At 39.1% G+C, this 15,781-nt stretch overlaps 1 protein-coding gene and 1 long non-coding RNA gene across 3 annotated transcripts in view; one reads left to right on the forward strand and one right to left on the reverse strand.

Moving 5' to 3' along the window:
• The window catches only part of LOC111815848, a 30,109-nt gene extending 17,940 nt beyond the window's left edge, over positions 1-12,169 (forward strand). The window contains exons 2-3 of the long non-coding RNA XR_002820467.1: positions 8,688-8,760; positions 11,960-12,169. This is a non-coding gene — a long non-coding RNA (uncharacterized LOC111815848). The remainder of the gene's footprint in view (positions 1-8,687; positions 8,761-11,959) is intronic.
• The window catches only part of Cfap206 (cilia and flagella associated protein 206), a 64,063-nt gene that overhangs the window by 14,169 nt on the left and 34,113 nt on the right, over positions 1-15,781 (reverse strand). For both annotated transcript variants that reach the window (XM_023711960.1, XM_004628229.2), the window contains exons 8-11: positions 11,388-11,507; positions 8,649-8,847; positions 6,200-6,340; positions 2,459-2,652 (exon numbers count right to left, since the gene is read on the reverse strand). In XM_023711960.1, coding sequence (XP_023567728.1) covers positions 2,459-2,652; positions 6,200-6,340; positions 8,649-8,847; positions 11,388-11,507 — 654 coding nt within the window. The remainder of the gene's footprint in view (positions 1-2,458; positions 2,653-6,199; positions 6,341-8,648; positions 8,848-11,387; positions 11,508-15,781) is intronic.

Genomic DNA, 15,781 nt, shown 5'->3' on the forward strand with positions numbered 1-15,781 from the left:
AGAATATATGCAGTGTATTATTTGTTGAAACTGTACTTCCGATTTGATTTGAAACTGTCTCATTGCTATCTGTTTATCAATAAAACTTTGAAAAAAAAAAGAAAATCAAATAATGATAAATGTTGATAGGGTTGTAGGAAAAAGGAATCTTTCCTCATTATTGGTGGAAATGTAAACTTTCACAATCACTAAGGGAATCATTATGGAGATTCCTCAAAAAACTCAAAGTAGAAATTGCATTTTTCCTGGGTAATTCTCTTTTGGGTATTTTCTCCACAGAGTTCGAGTCAGTATACTGTGATCCATGCATACCCATGTTTATAGCTATTTATACTAGCTAAATCTTAGAAACAGCCTATATACCCATCAACAGATGAATGGGTAAAGTAAATGTGGTATTTATATACAAGGGAATACTACTCTGCCATAAAAATGATAAACTTGAGGTGTTCAAAGGTGATGGGCCCATCTTGTAACACAATATTAAGTAAAATATAATCAGACACACAAGTTTAATTATTAACTGTATGGCCTCCTAATAAGAGAAATCTAAATTATACACAAAGAGCAAAATAAAAGATAGATAGTAAGTAGGGAGATCATTTGCAGATGGAAAAAGAAACAAGAAATAGAAGAAGGGGAGGGAGGGAAGAGAAAGGGCACAAGAAGAGAACTGAAAGAGCAAAATGGAAATAGAGCTTTTAGAAATGAGAAGGGGAACAAGAAAGGGAAGAGCAGGGAGGGTTGGGAGGAGTAGGGGCGAAAAGAATGAGGAAGTGGCGTGTGCATGTACCAGCTCCCCATGACAAATGAAATGATTAGGTACCACAAACACCTAATAAAAAATAAAGAAACATAGAGAGTGCATAGTCTCCCAGCTATCCAGGTGAGCTGCCCAGGGCCTGCCTGCTGTGCTTCCCACTGTCCCCGATGACTCAGTTCTTAGCTTCTTCCTGATCTTCTCGTCCTGTGCTCAGAACACCCTCTGCAATCACATCACCAGGATGTCAGTTCTCTTCCTAATCACTGCTTGGTCCCTGCTGCCCAGATCAGTGGGATCAAAGCCTGCCTGGCTTGTAGTTAAAATGTTAAGAAAAAAAAAAGGAGGGCCAGCACGATAGCTCAGTGGACTTGCACTGAGGCAAGCGCAGGGGCCAGGGTTCGATCCCTGGCACACGTGGTACGCCAGCCCCAGCCCCCAGGCACGCTGAACCAGCGATGAAGTCTAGGTGCGGTGGCACACACCTGTAATCCCAGCACTAGGGAAGCTGAAAACAGGAAGATTGCTATGAGCCTGAGCTGCGAAGTGAGACCTTGCACACACACACACACACACACACACACACACACACACATACACACACACACCTAAAAAAGGAGCAAACAACAAACATGCTCAAGTACGTATTTCAAAATATTTTGTATTTCAGTCTATTTTAAAAGTGGAACTCAGAGCCCACCAAATAGCCCAGCAGATTAGAGCATCTGCAAGCAGGTGCAGGGGCTGGGGGTTCGATCCCCAGGCCTGCTGTGCCAGCCCATCCCTGCCCCTGGGCACGCTGAGATAGCAATTGAGACTGGGCGTGGTGGTGCGCACCTGTAATCCCAGCTCTTGGGAGGCTACAAACAGGCAGATCAGTAGCAGTCTGACCTAGTAGTGAGACCCTGAACTGTAGACCCTCCCCTCCCCCCCAAAAAAAGAGGAACTCAAGGAAAGAGGTGAGCCTGAAGGTTCAAATAAAAAGTGAACAATGACAATGAAAGAGAAAGAAGGTTACACAGCAATAGGGTAAGTTCCATCAAGTAGAAACTTTTAAATTCTGTTTACTGGGGCCAGGGAGATGGCTCAGTGGAATAAGCACTTCCCTGGCAAGCGCAAGGGCCTGAGTTCAATCCCTGGTTTCACAAAAAAAAAAAAAAAAAAAAAAAAAAATTCTGTTTACTGATAATTTCCATATCAGGAATAATTCCGGGCGCATAGTAATTGGCTTGTCAGATGTCTGATGATTCAATTAAGGAACAGCAGACGCACAAGCAACACAGCTTCAGATACATTTTCTGGTACGTTAGCATTAGCCTGCTATGATTCAACCCTGGTGAACTGTTTTACAAGTCTGATCATTAAATTACCATCTGTGTTATCCGTGTTGAGCACTTCTAATTTTAGATTCTAAATATTATAATTTTAATTATTCAACTACAGATTTCTCTTTCAGATTTTTTTCCAGATTTTCTCTGAGTGTGTTAATTTGTCAGTTTGACTCCATATTTTGTTTTCATTATTCTTTGTGGATTCCTCTAGTTTCCATCTTCAGATGTGAGTTCTTTTCACATACCTGTGAAAACCCTCATCTATCCTTATCACTGCCTGGATTTGGGAATTACTCTTAAAAACACAAAAATTTTTTAAATACAATGTATTTTAAATGTCATCAGTTCTTTATGTTGACCTGCTTACCTGAGAATACGGAATCAATGTTTCAAACTGTTGATGAAGCTCCAGAAGCTGAATCAACTCGGCATTTTTTTTGGCCTTTTCCTTAATTAAGTCAATATAGTTTTCAGGATTTTCTGCAAATGAATATGCAGCATCTCTGGTATTGAAAGTGTAATACTTTTCTTTGTATTTCAAAATTCCAATTGCTGGATTTCCTGAAAATCAGAAAAAATAACTGAATTTGGCATAAAATATTAAGGGATTCTATGTTTGTAATGTATCCATAAAGCCATTCCCTATATACTTTTAACTTATCAATTTTGTTTTTATAAAGTATGTATTTTATCATTTTTAATCTTTTATTTATTTATTCATTTGTTACAGGGTCTCAATATGCAGCTTGGATTTGTAGTGATCCTCCTGTCTCAGCCTCCCCCAGTGCTGGGATTACAGGCAGGTGCCACTATGCCCAGTTTTGGTGGTTGGCACAGCATGTCCAGGCATGCAGTACTAGGAAATGAACTCGGGTCCTTGCACTTGCCAGGCAGGTGCTTAGACTGCTGAGCTATCTCCTAAACCCTAAATTATGTATTTTATTAAATGATATTTTATGTGAAACAATTGTTAAATTTGATTTTGGTTCTAGGAATCAAACTCAGGACCTTGTGCTTGCCAGGCATATATGGTGCCACTAAGCTATATCCCTAGCCATAAATTTCTTTATTTTAAAGTGTGGTTTTAAAGTATATTTTATATAAAATATTTCCCACTATCTAGATGAAAGATAATCAAAAATCCCTTATGAAATGTCACCTAAGACATTTGGCAGACTTTTAGAAATCTATTTAGCCAAAATATTAAAGGATTATTTTTTCCATGCGCTGCAACAAACCAAATAATCCATAAAGGATTATTTCTAAAATAACTTTGTGAGAATTATCAACAGTCAGACATCTCTTCTAAGAGTGAATTTACATGTTATAAAATATTTCCCAGTATAAAAAAATTGACATTGACTGTAGCTTATAAAATATATCGTTTATACAAATTATATAGGCATCAATAATAATAAACATTATTCTTTTATTATTTCATTTATTCAACACACATTTATTGAAGGAGTTCCTGGCATCAAGTAAATACAAGAAAACAGGAAAACAAAGTTCCTGCTCTTAACAAATCAAAATATACCAAAGGCCAAAGAGTGACCAGTGGAAGGTGGCAGAGAGGTAGGGAGGGAGGCGGGAGGGAGAAGCAGGTCAAATACACAGGAAGAGCAAAGAGGTGAGAGTGATGCAATCTGGGTGATTAGGAAAGACTAAGGAGACAAAGCAAGGCCTGCAGCGAGGGAAGTGAGCAGAGCTTTCCAAACAGAGGAAACTGCAAGTCCAAACTGCAAGGAACCATACAAGCCCCCTCCCCTGCCTGTGCCCTGTAATTTTTCTAAGGGTAAACTGAGTTCCACATGCAGCAGGAGATATGCTGGTCACCTTGTTCAGCAATGGTACAAACTAGGATTAGAAGCCAGGCTTTCCTGAGTCCAAGGAGGCCCTCTTCAAATGCATCACGCTACCTCTGTCATCACCCCACAAGCAAGTCTTTCTGTGTGCTTTGTGTCCCAAGAAAACAAAAAAGCAGGGAGAGAGGAAGAAAAACAAAGAAACTGCAGACACTCCATTGCTTCTTACTTTTTATGTGTTTGGTACAGGGTCTCACTAAGCAGCTCAGGCTCATAGAGATGCTCCTGTCTCAGCCTCCTCAGTGCTGGGATTACAGGCGTGCGTCACTATACTCAGACTCTGTGGCTGGCTCAGCGTATCCGGGGAGCGGGGCTGGCACAGCAGGTAGTGCCAGGGATCGAACCCCATCCCTGCACTTGCCTAAACAGGCACTTAGTCCGCTGAGCTATCTCATTGGCCCTATTGCTTCTTACTTGTGCATGGACTCTGAAGTATTTTCTCCTGAGTGTCACTGACTATTTTGTTTTGTTTTGGTGGAACTGGGGATTGAACTCAAGCCCTTGTGCTTGCCAAGGCAAGCACTTATTCTACTGATCCATCTCCCTGTCCCCCCTTTTTTTTTTATTTGCGGTACCAGGGATTGAACTCAGGACCTTGCACTTGCCAGGCAGGCACTGATTCTACTGAGCTATCTCTCTGGCCCCCATTGACTATTAAGATTTGGATCAAACATAACTTCCAAAGGGATCATATACCAGACATGAGGCTTTTGGAAGGTGACTGAATTTAGGGTGCTAAGTAGGCTGTTAGGAAGTCAGGCGTAGGGAGCAGGTTGCATAAACTGAAAGGGTGCATCCTGCCCCCAGCTCTTTCCCTTCTCTGCTTCCTGCCTGCCATGAGATGAACAGACTTCCTCTGCCATGCCTCTGCCTTGATTCTCCCTTGGAGCAGCCAACCATGGACTGTAGTGTCTAAAGCCATGAGCCAGAGTAAACCTTTCTCTTTTAAGTTGTGTGTATCAGGTATTTTGTCACAATAACAAAAATATAACTAACACTTGAGAGCCTCAGAATTCTATTATCTCAGTTCCCCATTGTAAATCTTTTGTCACTTGTACTATAAGAAATACTACATAAAATGAGCCAACTTCTGTGCCCTTATAGCCTGTATGCACAAAATTCCAATAATGCTTCTTAATGAAAAAAGAAAAAAAAACCCAACTGGAAACTATGAAATATCAGGAATACAGAAAATAAATAAAAAAGGAAATGAAGGATGGAGTTCATGGTATAAAGAAATGATTGTTTCAAACTCCTTTCATTCCAGCCCTAGCAATATTTCCAATTTATACAACATTTTCTGGATAATAATTTATTTCACTTCAGTGTCTGATTCACTCTTTGCTTTGCTGACACTCCAGTGATCTCTACATCACAGAGAAAATTTACTGGATAGAAAATATATATTGGCCATTTCCCTAGAAGAGGTGAACTTAGAAATCCTGGCCTATGTATGTATAAACTGACAAACAGTATTTTTAAGTAAACATATCAGTCAAGTAATTACTGCTTCATCTTGCATTCACTTTGGCACATGATATATTCTTCTTTTTTTTTTTTTTTTTTCCGGAACCAGGGATTGAACTCAGGCCCTTGTGCTTGCCTGGGAAGCACTTATTCCACTGAGCCATCACCCCGGCCCCGCACATGATACATCCTTATCAGTTGCCTGGAATACTTTATTTTGAACCATCCCCTTTCTCTAATACTATGGCATATATATATTCCAAAATCTGATATCTGAAATGCTCCAAAACCTGAAGTTATCTGAGGTCTGGTATGATCCCACAAGCGGGAACTTCCACACCTAACTTCACGTGACAGTTCACACAAGTGAAAACACAGGCAAAAAAAATATTGTACCACATTACCCCCAGCTACATGTATGATGTCCAGGAAACTTGAATTAATTACGTGCTTAGATTTGGGTCTTATCCCCAAGATATCTCATTACGTATATGCAAATATCACAAAATTTAAAAAAAAATCTGAAATATTTCTGGTCCCAAGCACTTCTGGTTCAGGATACTCAACCTGTGTGCATAATTCATTCCTTACTGTTTATAATCTATCCTTCATGGCAATCTACAGATTATACGGTGAGCACCTGCAGGACAAAGACAGCGTCTGGATCACCTCTGGTGTTCCTTTCTTGGTTTATCATCTGATTCTATAAAATTTTAAGCAAGTGAGTGAAAGTCACATTCTATACAGAGGGGAAAAAAACGTTTCAAATAATGTACCTGGAAGGAGAAGCCCATCACTTGTAGCAAAACTGTAACCACAAAATCCCCGATACTGAATCAACAATTTATCAAAATTTGCTGTTGTTTCTGGGAAAAACCATTCAAGTTTTTTGAAATCCGACAAATGGACTCTATATTCTAAAAGGAAAGAAAACGGGAAAAACTTTCATTCAAGTGAGATTAACTTCCCTAAATAAGCCAGCAATAGCCCATTAGAAGCATTCACTTTTTCTTGCTTTGTACTTTTCCTGACAAAGACTTGACACAAAGCCAGAACTCTGAGAAGGGCTATTCATGGAAAGAAGCACAAATACCCCGTGACTGTTCAAGGTAAACATGGTTTGCTGGAGCAAACTTGGAGGGAGAACATTGCTGCAGAGTGAAGAACAGAGAGGAGAGGCCGTTTCAGAATATAGCTTTCTCCAGAGAGAAAAACTGACTGAGTCACTTCTGAAAGACTAAGTGCTGAATCCTACTGCAGAGCAAATGCCCAATGAGCATGGGCATGAGTAGAACACTGGCTCCTGTGTGACCACAGCACGTAGATGACCAGTTTCTTTCAATATAATGGAGCTCTTAATAACATACTAGGTGATAAAATATTTAGAATCAGATATACTAAGATACTGTATCTCAAAACAGTAGAAAATATTCTAGGCAGCAAGAGTCAAGGAAATAATTCTTACTAACTTGATATTAAAAACAAGGTATATAATTTCAGTTCCTAATACTTTGAAAAGTTCTTCTTCAAAAGGTTTACTTCCAAAAGTAAGCAAATTGAATGAATTTGTATACCAACAACACATGTACATAACACTATTCCCTGAGATTTTCAGCTTTTTAATACTTGCATGCTTGGCTCTAAACCCCAACAGCAGATATCCCAAATGATTTTGTGGTTACAATTAACAATGAATGTATGACTTGGAGAGAAAAAAAAAAAATCTGTTTTTTGTTTCCTGATACGCCCAAGACCTCCAGCAATGATGAGATATGGCAGGTTAAATTAAATTCTTTCAGAATACTGGCCCTCCCAGTTCACAGGAAAATAGCTTATTTATTTATTTATTTATTTATTTATTTATTTATTTTTGCAGAACTGGGGATTGAACTCAGGCCCTCACGCTTGCCAGGCAAGTGCTTATTCTACTGAGCCATCTCCCCGGTCCCTGAAAATAGCTTAATAAATGGTGTTCTACTAAGTAAGGAGTCGACACCTGGTGGGAAATGGCACATTGAAATCTGAGAACTTGCAAGTATACTATCTTGCCAACATAGCTTGGGCTAATGACTGCTGTTGAACTTAATTTAACTTTTCAATTTCATTTTGTATTTCCGGCATGTGTCATTTTATTTATTTATTTTTATGTATTTGGTACAGGGTCTACAGGGCCTACAGGGTCTCACTACATAGATCCCATGTAGGGATTTTCCTGTTTTCAGCCTCCCAAATGCTGGGATTACAGCCGCATACACCACGCCAAGTCTCAATCACTATCTCAGCATGTCCTGGGGGCGGGGCCAGCACGGTACACCGGGGATCAAACCCCAGCTGCTGCGCTCTGCCTAAGTAGGTGCGTTAGTCAGCTGAGCTATCTGGCCCACCCTTGCATGGGCTATTTTAATAAACTGGAATGAGTAGTAAAAACATTAACTTCTAAAAGAATGCTTTTGAGTCTCTGAGTTTTCAATTTTTATAATTTCTAATAATTTACAAAAGGAAATCACTCATAGTTTTATCAAATACAATTTGAAAAATTCATGAATCATGTAATTTTACTTTCTGGAAAAAAATCTTAATTTTAGGTGATAATTCAAACTCCATGTCTATTTTGGAATTCCTCATGAATTTTAAGTTGTCTTTAAGATGGAAGAGATCAAAAGGTAAAACATTTACTGATATGTACAGCATTTCTTAAAAAAATAAAAAGGAATGCATCTCTTGAAGGGCACAAAACAGCTTAATAAATTTGACAGCAATAAAACTAATTGGTTTACAAATGTCAGCTTGAAATCAACATTTAACAAATAACATGAAGTAGAGCTCTATTTTCAACAAATAAGGCAGGAATTAATCTCTTTTTCTACTACGGCATCAGTAATCAAAAATCATTAATCTGGAAAGAAGTGCACACAGAGAAAATCATTGTTAACCAAAACATGAAGAATGGTATTAGGAATCGCTGCTGCTAGGTAGTAAGATGTTTTGCTTATATATTTTTGGTTTTCCAAATTTTCTATAGGGAGCACTGATGCTTTATAACAAGAAAGATGTTTAATATTTTATCAGAAAGATAAAGATAAAAATGTTAAACAAAAGTGATTTTTCTAGAGGTAATTTTTTTTGACATAATTTTATTGATAAACAAATAGCAATGAGACAGTTTCAAATCAAATCGGTAGAGGTAATTTTTAAAAAGCAGAAATAATGAATGGTTGCCCTTACCCATGTGTTCTTCTATTCTATTCGCATCTGTTTTCACAGTCACATCACCAAGAAGACCCTGCATCACTTTCTCGGGAAAAAGCGCTTCGTGAGCGCCCAGGAACGGCTCCAGGTGAGTGGTCAAATTACTGAGGATGCTAATCAGAACAGTTTCATCCTGAAAGCTGGTCCACAGGTTAGCCAGGGCCATAAAGATGGGCTGGGGGCAAGTGAAAATATTCAAAATAAAACTGTAATAAAATTATAAACCACTGCACTCTTCAAAATAAATGCAATTGTTGTTGGGTATAGTGGTGCACACCTGTAATTCCAGCACTCAGGAGGCTGAGGTAGGATTTCCATGAGTTAGCCTGAGCTGTATAGCAAGACTACATCTCAAAAAACCATAAAATGCATGCATACATACATACATACATATTATAATTATCATTGGTAAAGAAATTAATTCTTCCTTAAGTCAAAAGTGTGAAATTCAGCAACTGGATGGAAATTTGACTTATAAATTATATGAGAAAATAAATTTGTGTTTTATTTTAAAGCTTTCTATTTTACTTAAGTTATAATTTACTCCTGTGTCTCAAGTCCTCACTGACCTTGAAAGGCTAGGGCCAAAATGTTGTGTGCCAAATTTTCTGATGAAGGAGATTATGGGGCCATAGAGGAGAGTGATCGATGATGTAGACTGTGCCTAAGGAGAGTCACATGGAGAGAAAACACTCTCTCAGGCTTTCACAGAGAGCAAACTGGTCAAGCAATGGCTGTGACTCTCCACATGGCCAACACTGACAAAAGATCTACAAACTGTGGTACAGGGTTTCAGGGTAAATCATGAGGGGATTTGACTGACCTTATCAGATACAAAAGTTACATTTTTTTCTATATAGGTCTTGCTTTATCTTGGTCTTAACCATCCAGCATAAAAGTATAAAAACGAGGTATAAAAAGTAAAGCCATGTTAATATGCTGAGCTGTAAAAAGCTCAAGTCAACAACTTCTGACATTGTCAATCCTGTGGATAAACCACTACTATTATGGACTATTGGACTATATTGGATTATTTTGCTGAATTCATGAACCTACAATATTTTAATGGCAATGGAATACCTATGTCTGACAAAACTAAACAAAAAAATGGGATACAAATGAAGGACCATTTTGTATCTCTATATTCAAAATAGTTAAGATAGATATACAGCTACTTTCTCTTAATTCAATGAGAAGAAAGATTTGTACTAAAAGTGTTTGGACAGGATTCCACATCTGCATCTTGTACTATGAATAACCACTAAGAAGACAACAATATGCAATGTATTAATTATTAAAACTGTCCTACTAATCGGTTTTGAAACTGTCTCATTGCTATTTGTTTCCCAATAAAATTAATTAAAAAAAGAAAAGTAAAAAAATAATAATTTACTCAAAAATTCCAAATGTATTTCATCACCTAAGAAAGACTTCTTTTTTTTTTTTTTTTTTTTTTTGTATTTTAGGGAAGGGTCTACAGGATGTTCAGGATCTCACTACTAGATCAGATTCTAGTGATCTGCCTCTTTACAGCCTCCCAAGAGCTGGGATTACAGATGTGCAGCACCAAGCCCAGTCTCAATTGCCTTCTCAGTGCGCCCCGTGGGTGGGGCCAGCATGGCAGGCCCAGGGATCGAACCCCTGGTCCCTGCGCCTGCTTGCAAGCACTTTAATCCCCTGAGCTATCTGGCCAGCCCTAACACTTTTTCTGAAAAGACCAAGTAAAAAACAAAGCTACATATGAGTCATTGTAGGAGATTTATCGGACCAATAAATGTTCCATGAGAACCTAGAAAGTACAGAGATACACTTCAGGACATGTCTTGTGAGTTGCAAGTTAAAGATTTTAGGTGGTTTTTAATTCACAATAAAGGTCAGTGACTTACAGAACAAAAGAAAAATCAACTGTTTCTTGTTTTTTAAAGCCAAACACTGAGAATGAAATCACCCGTGTCTCAATTGCTCTAATACTTCTTGTGTATTTTATATCTACTTGCTCAGGTAAGAGCTGCCAAGTTTGTCCACAAAATGGTGCAGATAATATAAAGCTAATGGAAGTCCATGCATGGCAGACAATATAAATATTTTCATTATTTGTCCTTTGAGAAAGGTCACTAGGTGTATCACCTCTGTGCTAGAGAAATTTTTTTTCAATCATATTGTCTTGGTACACTTTAGATATATATAAGATCACATTCATCACAGAGAATTTGTACCTGCATGTGATACAACTTATTTTTTCCCATTCCCTTCCCATCCCTCTACCCCTTCCTCCCCTCCTCATTTAGTAGAGGACATTTGGGACTAGCAACTATGAATGTATTTTTGGCCCTGTGCTATGCATTTTTTTTTTTTTCAGAACTGGGGATTGAACTCAGGACCTTGCACTTGCCAGGCAAGCCCTTATTCTACAGAGCTATCTCCCCAGCTGCCCTGTGCTATGGATTATTCCTGTTGCCACAGCCAATAAAGATGGCACGGTTTTCACAGTCCAGGGCTGCATTTCCTTTACTTTCAATCCCTAATGGAGGAGAATGCTTTCATTTGACATAAAACAGATCATCACTACAAAATATGCACAAAGGACAAGATCAACTTATGTAGAATTAGTTACATATTTAGTAATTAAATGTAATTATGGGGACTTTGAATCTGTTTTTGTAGGGCCCAAGGAAATTCACCTTAAGTAGGTCAAAGTTGATGGCAAACACTTACAAAGACTTGAGATGTTGGGACGGCTGTCTTCGACTTCACTGTCATTTTTAGTTGTTCGAGTTGGGCTGCAAACTGCTTCATCATCATTTCTACTTCCTGAGCACAGGTGATTACATCTGACTATGACAAAATACATAATTTGTGTCAATTTTTCAAATAATTTTACTATAAAAGATAGGTATGCTTTAAGCCCCACTGTTCCTCACCTTCCTTTGAGATAAACTCAGGGACAGGATGGACTCTTTCCTGGTGCCCATGACACCTAGCACAGTATGGACAGTGCTCTAGAAATATCTGTGGGATCTATGAATCTTTGCAATACATTGGCTATAACTTCTGTCAAATGGATATAAGAATTCTTATAAATCTAACTCCATTTCTGAGAAATGGATCTCCAGGGATTCTCACTTTGTATACTTGTATGTCCATTATTTTCCTGCTCCTCAATGATAAAATTAATGAAGCATCCTAGGAAAACTATTTTTTATCCTTCTGGAGACTTTTTGCATCCCTCTGAAAACTATTTTGATACCACGATTTAACAAATTACAGAAAAGTGTTAAAAATTGCAGCACTAATAGTAAAGCCAGAAGAAGTGAGGACGACATCTGGGCCGCCCACAGCTGCGTGCTGCTGCATCTCATGTCTAGCGCCTGTGACCTGCCGCCATGGCCACCATGCCCAAGAGAAAGGCTGAAGGGGATGCTCAAGGTGATAAAGGCAAGGTGAAGGATGAGCCACAGAAAAGATCTGCAAGGCTGTCGGCTAAACCAGCTCCTCCAAAGCCAGAGCCTAAGCCTGAGAAGGCCCCTGCAAAGAAGGGATATTGTTTATGAAAAATATCTTTAATAAAGCTGGATACAGTTTGGCTCAGAAAAAAAAATAGTAAAGGCAGTGTGGTAGTGCATGCCTATAATCACAGCGCTCTGGGAGGCCAAGGCGGGAGGACTGTAAGTTTAAGCCAGCTTGGACAATGTAAAATAACTGTCCTGGGAGGCAAAGGGGCTGAGGATGTTGTTCAGTTTGAAGAAAGAGAGTGGAAGAGAGAGGAGAAAAAAAGGAAGGAAGGAGGAAAGAAAGCAAAGAGAAAGAAAGAAAAAGAAAGAGAAAGAAGAAAAGCAATATACTTCTGATACATCGGTCAGAAAATAAGTTGCTAAATTTGAATTAATTATAAATATTTGTTACTGTGTTCTAAACACTATATATAATATTTATAAACACATTTTTTTTCAAAAAGAATAGAAGCAATTGCCTAAGCACATCAGCTAACAAGGGATAGACTCACAACTCCATGCCCAAACCATCTGAGCTCAGAGCTCAACCTCTACCCGGCATGGTGCAGTGCCTAACGTAGGAGCACAAATCACAGTGGCATGGCTTTAACAGTACAGTGGAAAACATCACATTTATCTAAAGAGGAAAAAAAAGAAGTCTCAGGTGTCTATAACGTAATTACGTTCTTTATTAGCATGTGTGTGCACACGGCTGCACGTGTGTCTGTGCACGTGCCGCACCAGAGATGAACAAGGGCCTGAGGCGTGCTAAGCAAGTGCTACGGCTCCATCTCCTCTCATTTTTTTAATTTTTTTTATACTTTGGGTCTTGCTAAGTTGCCCAGGCTGGTCTTGAACTTGCAGTGCTCCACCTCGGCCTCCCAAGTACTAGCTGGGGTTAGAGGTATGCGCCACCACATCTGAGTACTGGATGATTTTGAAATGATGAAAAAGAATAAATTATGAATTTTTCCAAACGTAATGATTTTTTGAGAAATATCAAGTGTTACTGTAGTTCACCTAACCAAAACTTTCATTCATAAGTAAAACCTTCACCTTGACTTTTACTAATATTGCTACTCACACGTTTTCTTCTCTTGCTCCACTTACCCACACCATGTCTACCCCATCTAATAGGTCTCTATTTCCTTAAAGTTAATTTTATTGGTATATTTTAGATATACTTAATAAGTACATTCATCATATTCAGTTTGTACCTACACATGCTATATCTTGATTCTTTTTCTCCTCTTTCCCACCCCTCCCTTCAAACCCTCCTCCCCTCATTTACAAAAGCTTTGTTTCCATTTTTCTATTTTCTTTCCTTCATTTCCACTTCCTTCCTTTCCTCTCTCCTCCCTAGTTCCCCTTTCCTCTTGAACATTTTCTTCCTATTTCACAATACCTTCTACAAAGTCTCGTCTGCCTCATAGAGCATTCTATTCATTTATTTTTCTTGTTGCTGTTGTTGATACAGTGCCTCGCTACACAGTTTGCCCTTGTAGTGATTCTCCTGTCTCAACCTCCCCAGCGCTGCGATTACAGGCAGGCACCACCATGCCCGGTTTCAGTGCCTGCAGGACATGCCTGGGGTTCCGGGGCCAGCAAGGCGTGCAGAACCTGGGATCCAACTCAGGTCTTTGCACTTGCCAGGCTTGGACCACAGAGCTACCTCCCCAGCCCTCAGAGAGCTTTTGTCAACCACACTTCTTACTTTTCCTTTAGGGATGAAGTGTTTAAATGTAGTCTTTAAAGTCATACTAGATTGGGGCAGCATAACAAAAAATAGAAATAAATCATCCTATGCTCTACAAAGAAGTGGCATGTGACACATAATACTTTTGAAAGCTATAAAGGAAGAAACCCTAGCGCTCTTGTCCCTCACTATATTTCCGGGATGGATACACAGAGTATGGAGGCACACAATACCTCTGGGGTTTTTTTTCCTAATAATGTTCTAGAATACTCATGCTATTTGCAAATTACCAAAAACAACTTACTTGCAAGGGTAGAGTTCTTTGTACTGCTAATCCTCTAGGGATAGTATCACTGAAAACTTTTTATTAGCACACTCAATGTTTAGGGAATCTTGTGACACCACATGTTACTTCCTCTCTTTTTTCCCCCTTTTGGAAGATAATTTTCTTTCTTTCGCTTTTTCAGACAGTTGCTCTGCAGTCCAGGCTTGTCTTGCACTCACTATGTAGCCCAGGCTGGGCTTAAACTCACAGCAATCCTCCTACCTCAGCCTCCCAAGTGCTGCAATTGCAGATGGGCGCCACTCTGCCCAGCTAGATGGAGCTTTGATGCCACAGGGGTAGGAAAGGACTTTCTGCACAAATTCCTGGTTACTCAGGAAATAGTACCAAGAGTCAACAAATGGGATTATACCAAATCAAAAAGCTTCTTCACAGCAAAAGAAACAACTAACAGCATAAAGAGACAACTACAGAAGGGAAGAGACAACCTAAAAACTTACTGGCTACTTCCCATAAAGGAGTAGTATCCAGAATATAAACAACTCAAGAAAATCATACCTCCCAAAACAAAAAATCCAATTAAAAATGGGCAAGTGAAAGGAATAGTTATAACTCAGAATAAGATGGCAAATAAATACACGAAGAAAGCTCAACAATTCGAACCCAATAAAAACATACCAAGATTCTATCTTACCATCCCAAAATAAACTACCATAAAGAGATCAAATAATAGTACATGCTAGCAAGTCTGTGGAAAAACAGGAACTCTTCTTCATTGTTGGTGGGAATATAAAATAATAAAACCACTATGGCAATTGGTACAGAGATTCCTCAAAAAAATTAAAATAGAAATTCCATTTGACCAAGTGAGTCTTCTTGGTATGTTCCCAAAAGAGTTAAAGACAGCCTGTTACAGCGACCCACACATACCAGTCTTTATAGCAACACAACCACGTGCTGGGCGCTCAACACCTGCCCATCAATAAACATGCTTGTCTCTGCATCCAGCTTCTGTGGGTGCCTCCATTAAAAAAGCACGTTTGCAGAAACACCTATACTTAATGCTACTGTATTATACCTTGAAAATGTGTTAAGATGAGAGGTCTCATATTAAATGTACAAGAAAAATAAAGTAAGTGTACATTACTATTTTTTACTTGTATTATCAAGAAAAAAATCTGGATGCTTTTTTGCTTCACTAGTGAGCAGGTCTTACAAGCATGGGATGGGAGCTTTGGTTTTATAAAAATGTTGCTGTGCAGGATTTAGGAAGGGTTCTATCAAGGAAAACTGTATGAACTTGTCTAGAACTCACTGTGTAGCCCAGGCAGGACTTAAATTCACAGTGATCCTCCTGTCTCAGTCTCCCTAGTGCTGGGATTATAGGCATGCACCAACATGTCCGGTTTCAGTGGCCAGCACGGTGTGCCCTTCTGGGGCCTGCACAGCATGCAGTACCAGGGATCGAACCCAGGTCCTTGCACTTGCCAAGCAGGCACTGAGACCCCTGAGCAATTATTACCCAGTCACAACTATACTTAATAGCCTAGAGATCATACCAATTAAGCTAATATCCAAGCTGTGGGCACCCATACCTTAACTGTGACTCAGCCAGATTGCATGGAAAGGGTTGGGTAGT

Source organism: Octodon degus, unplaced genomic scaffold, assembly GCF_000260255.1.
Source record: "Octodon degus isolate 3935 unplaced genomic scaffold, OctDeg1.0 scaffold00022, whole genome shotgun sequence".
NCBI lineage: Eukaryota > Metazoa > Chordata > Mammalia > Rodentia > Octodontidae > Octodon > Octodon degus.